The sequence below is a fragment of the Elephantulus edwardii genome, unplaced genomic scaffold, assembly GCF_000299155.1.
Source record: "Elephantulus edwardii isolate Elephantulus edwardi_28Jun2011 unplaced genomic scaffold, EleEdw1.0 scaffold00026, whole genome shotgun sequence".
Lineage (NCBI taxonomy): Eukaryota > Metazoa > Chordata > Mammalia > Macroscelidea > Macroscelididae > Elephantulus > Elephantulus edwardii.
This window is the reverse complement of record NW_006399776.1, coordinates 15,385,074-15,389,603: the sequence shown is the minus strand read 5'-3', so window position 1 is coordinate 15,389,603 and position 4,530 is coordinate 15,385,074. Positions and strand designations below refer to the sequence as shown.

Here is a 4,530-nt window from a genome sequence, read left to right as displayed (position 1 = left end):
AAAACTCAGGTCTTCACTCTGTTGGTGAGATGTGTTAAGGTTTATTGCTTTTCTGACCTGAAACTCCTGCTTAAAAGCTTCTGACAACATACAAGGTGCCAGCTTTTTTGCCCAACTCACAGGAAGGTATATAAAAAAAAAGAAAATGCTTGAAATCACAGTGACAAAAAGATTTGAATTAATAATTACATTAAATAACCATAACTTTTTGTTTAACTATTCACATTCCACACAGTGGAAATTACCCTTTCCTCCAGACTTTTCACTTACACTTTTCAACTTCGAAGAACTACAATAACAAAGAAACAACTTGCAGGCTTACAAAAAATGTGTGTTTTTCTCTTTTAATGCCAAGCACGAAGCATACATCATAAAATTCATATTTGGTGTTTGGCATTATTTGAGTAGGAAAGATTGAGATCACAAATATCTTGCCATTAAAAAAAATAGTCTACTATAATAATGAAAAAATATAGCATTACATCATTGGTGACTCCAATACAATATGTAACAGATATGGCATTTTCAATAACTGTTGGAAGACACATCATACTTGTTCTAGTCTTAATATAGGCACAGTGAGAAAAGCAGACATTTCTCTCTGCTTGGTGCTGTGCTTTAGGGTAGTAACACTGCTGATTATCTCAGTAAAATTGATTTTGAGGCAATTCTCTTTACTGCAGCCAAATTTGGCTTACATGCAAAACTGTGGTACAAGCTACTAAAAGAAGATTATTGCTGCCAACTTAAGTCATCTCCTTTAACAAAATCGCACGCTTGTGGCAGAGTTAAAACAACAAGAGAAGTTCAGTGTCTGCTGGTGCTGAATGTCATTTCTCTGCTGTGGTTTCCCATTTTCAGCTCCTTCCCCTTTCTTTTCCTCCTCCCACCCTAAAAATTCTGGCTTAGCATTTGTGTGCTTAATTAAATCATTCTGTGCTTCATTGTTGGAGGATGTGGATGATCCAAAAATTTAGGGCAGACCAGGGACATACAGTGTATACAAAGTGCAGACTCTGTGTTTGCATAAATTCGCCTGGTGTAGTCTCATCAGTAGTGAGCTGAGAAGGTTCAAAGTCAAACCCAACCATTTGGTTGTTGAAGATAACTTCTGCCTCCAAGTAGGGCTCCTGGTTAGTTGTTAGACGGGGAGGCATTGGACCAAAACAACAACAAAATAAAAACAGCTTCTTTATTCCAATCGTTCTTTGAATGCCGGAGCCATGATAGGAAACTGAATTTTGTGGTGTTCATTTCCCATATTACACATGATTCCGATGTGAGGTGGGAAGATAGAAGGTAGAAAGAGTACTTGAGGGATTTACATATGAAATAGATTTAAACAGAACCACCAAATCCTAAGCAAGGCTGACACATCCTTCACTTTGGTCACTTGATAAATCCTAAGAAGGCACTGTAAGTAGCTCAAGCTTAATGGGTGGAGACTTCCTAGCTGTATATACTGAAGAGTTACAGTTAAGTGGATGCAACCAAGCCACTGAACACCCTGGGGAGCCTAGTTTTGAAATCTATGAAACTCTCTGAAACCCATGGACTTGCCATTAGTGCCAATTAACTGCAATTGGTTCCTTCTTAGCCACCCGAGTAGTTATTCCCTTACTCCTCTATTCCCTTAGCTCTGGTGACCTAGTGGTGAAGAACTGCACTGCCTATCCAAAGGCAAGTGGTTCAAATCCACAAACCATTATCTTAAATGGGTTCTTTTCTATCAGCCACCAGAGGCAGAACCTTGGGAATACAGGACCCTGTCAGAAGGACTATGACAGTTAAAGATGTTGGAAGGCATTGATTATTACTGAGGAAAGAGAAAGTTACCAGGACTTTCTGCCTAAGAACTCTTTTCCCCATTTCCTCCTGTAGGCAGTTGTGAGCTACATCTCTTACCAGACGAGCAATGCAAGAGAGCCTGTTCTGGGTTGGCTCTCTGACTTGGTTCTGAAAATAGGGGAGATCAGTACTCTATGGCTAAAGTTTGGCATTGAGTTACACCTAGTTTAGCAGATCACAATGTCAAAATTATTGAATTGCGAGAAGTCTCATTTCTCGAGTGTTCAGTTCTGTTAAAAACAAGAAATAAAATAAACCTTTGTGTCCTTCCCCTAAAACAGGGGTTCCTCTGTGTTTTGGAGTTCTCTGCACATATCCCTACTGATTTTTTCTGGGCCTTCCTCGACCTCTCACGCAAGCCCCCCTTTTCTCATACCCTCTCTCCTTCTCATCTTTCTTGGCCCAGCTTTCTCCAGAGTCTGAAGGATCTTCGTTAATGGGAAAACATTCACATCCAGTCAAGTCCATGAATTTGGAGACCTTGGCAGATGTGGAATTGGTCTGAAATTGTTACTGAGGATCTAAGAAGTGGCAGACTGCGGGAGGGAGGAAGCAAGAAGAGGTGGAAGGAACATTTCCAAGTCTACTGTGTCACCCCCCAGGAGTGGCCTTTTCCAGTGACACTAGTTGTGAAGGAAGACTCTCATCCCCGGGAAGGCACATGGCAACAAAGGCAGAACCAGATCACAGCTCTGACCCTCTCTCTGCATGTACCTCAAGGCAGTGCGGGCTTCCCTTCCATCCTGGGATGAAGCTAATACCTTTACATAATAGGAAGTGCCCTAGAGCAGAGGCGGTGTTTCCTCTGCTGTCTCTAACACCCACAGACACCCATCACACTCAAGCACACAAACTACAGACAAGCAGGCTCCTGCCAAGAGGCAGCTGGTGTTTCTTGTGCCCTTAGGTTTAAGCCAAGTAGGAATCAGGTTGTTGTAGGTCTGGCTATGAGCCCGCCTGGGGCTGCATCCCTAGGACAGGCTGGGCGTGCCAGCTTAATCCAAATCGATGGATATGCAGCGACACTGTTTCACACGTGTGACCCTCTTCTTCTTGGTGGGCGGCTGCAGTTCGGGACAGTTGAGCGTGACCATCATGGTGGTGAATTTCTTAGGCTTGCAGAAGGAGCAGGACTGGAAAGAGCCTTCCTCCTTCCGGATGTGTCGCGGGATGTAGAAGGAGTTGCACTGGCCGTAGCAGAAGCGGTTGATGATGGTGCGGCTGTTGCAGCCCTCCTCGTGGATGGTCTGCTTGAGCGGCTGGGTTTTGCACCAGTCTCGCTTCAGGTATTTGCGCTCGGTCACATGCAGGGCCTCCTGGCTGGACTCCAGCACCTCCTCCCCGGGCATAGCAGTGCCCCGCCCGTGGCCCCGCCCCCGGTTCCTGGCACCCGGCTGCTGCGGGGACTGAGTCTGCTCCGAGTCGTTGTGCTGGGCCTTGTCTGGCGGAGGGATGGCCCCTTGAGACCCTTTCTTTTTCCCTTCGGCAGCAGGCAACAGGGTCCCCAAGAGGAGAATCAGGGCTCCCACAGTGTAGGCGGTGCGGTTCATGCTACAGAAGGGAAGGGCAGACAGGAGAGATAAGAAAAAAAAGGAAACGTTAGTTCAAGATTACTGAATAGCTACTAATATTTTTATCAAGCCCAAAGCCTTTTGAGTGCCTTTGGGTTTATTCAAACTGGTGTCACCTTGAAATGGTCCTCCTTAGTTTTCAATGGCTGATTTTACAATAGTAGATTGCCAGACCTTTCTTTCCAGGAACGTTGGTAGCCAGACCCTCCAACTTGGTTAGCAGCCAAGCACTTTACTGTTTGCACCAAGCAGAGACTCTGCCATTTTCCTCAGGCATGTGTGAAACACTTTCTGTAAAACACTCTATTTACATCTCATAATAGCCCTATGAATTAGGTACTAATTGTTCTCCTGGCTGTTGTGATGATAGGGCTCCCTTGATTATTATGCCATGAAGCAAACTTGACCAGGGTCACACAGTTCATAAGCCAGTATCCAAACTCAGTCAGGAACTCCCTCTTCAATGCTTTAACCCAGTAAGAATTACATCTCACCTTCAGCTTTGTATTAGAGTCGCATAACTGTGTTCAATTATAAATTTGATAGGGTGGAGGGACAGTGCAAGAGAGGAAGACCCTGGATGAGGTGGATTGATTCAGTGACTGGGGTAAAAGGGGTAGGTGTGTCAGAGACAATAAGATTGGCACAGGAGAGAGCAGGGTTTAGGGCTGTTGTACATAGGGTCGCTATGAGTTGCAGCACATAACAACAACAGTAAGCTCCTACTATAATAGTACCATATTACTTTTTTAGGAGAATATATTACCTACCTTTTTGTGGTAAATTACATATATGTGTGAGAGTGTGTGTAAATAATGTCACTCCGCTGTACAATAATTAGGTTTATCATTTGTTTACTATGTTCTTCAACCATCACCTTTATTCATTTCCAAATATTTTTATAGAAGCTCAACGTGTCCTAAGCAATGTTCCCTTTTTCTCTTCCTCTGGGCCCACCCATGGTAACCACTAATAATCTTTGGTGTCAACAGACTTGTCTATTCTAGATATTTCTAGATATAAGGGGTCCATACAATATTGTCCTTTTGTAACCAACTTATTTCATGCTGCAAAATATTTTTAGTGCTCATCCGAGTGTGACTGTCTTGTT

General features: G+C 43.7%; 1 protein-coding gene across 3 annotated transcripts; it reads right to left on the bottom strand.

Moving 5' to 3' along the window:
• Positions 1 to 2,810: 2,810 nt before the first annotated feature.
• GREM1 (gremlin 1, DAN family BMP antagonist) lies at positions 2,811 to 3,398 on the bottom strand. 3 transcript variants are annotated; one of them, XM_006883049.1, is made up of 2 exons: positions 3,285 to 3,398; positions 2,844 to 3,161 (listed from the first exon to the last, which is right to left on the bottom strand). In XM_006883049.1, exons 1-2 carry the CDS (start codon positions 3,396 to 3,398, stop codon positions 2,844 to 2,846), a joined length of 432 nt encoding a protein of 143 aa, XP_006883111.1. The 3 variants fall into 3 exon arrangements, with proteins under 3 accessions (XP_006883110.1, XP_006883111.1, XP_006883112.1); XM_006883050.1 differs by having other exon boundaries at positions 3,372 to 3,398; XM_006883048.1 differs by having other exon boundaries at positions 2,811 to 3,398.
• Between the last annotated feature and the right edge of the window lie 1,132 nt (positions 3,399 to 4,530).

What these genes read in the sequence shown, in the direction of transcription:
- GREM1 (XM_006883048.1), bottom strand. Translation starts at nt 3,398, where the DNA reads ATGAACCGCACCGCCTACACTGTGGGAGCCCTGATTCTCCTCTTGGGG.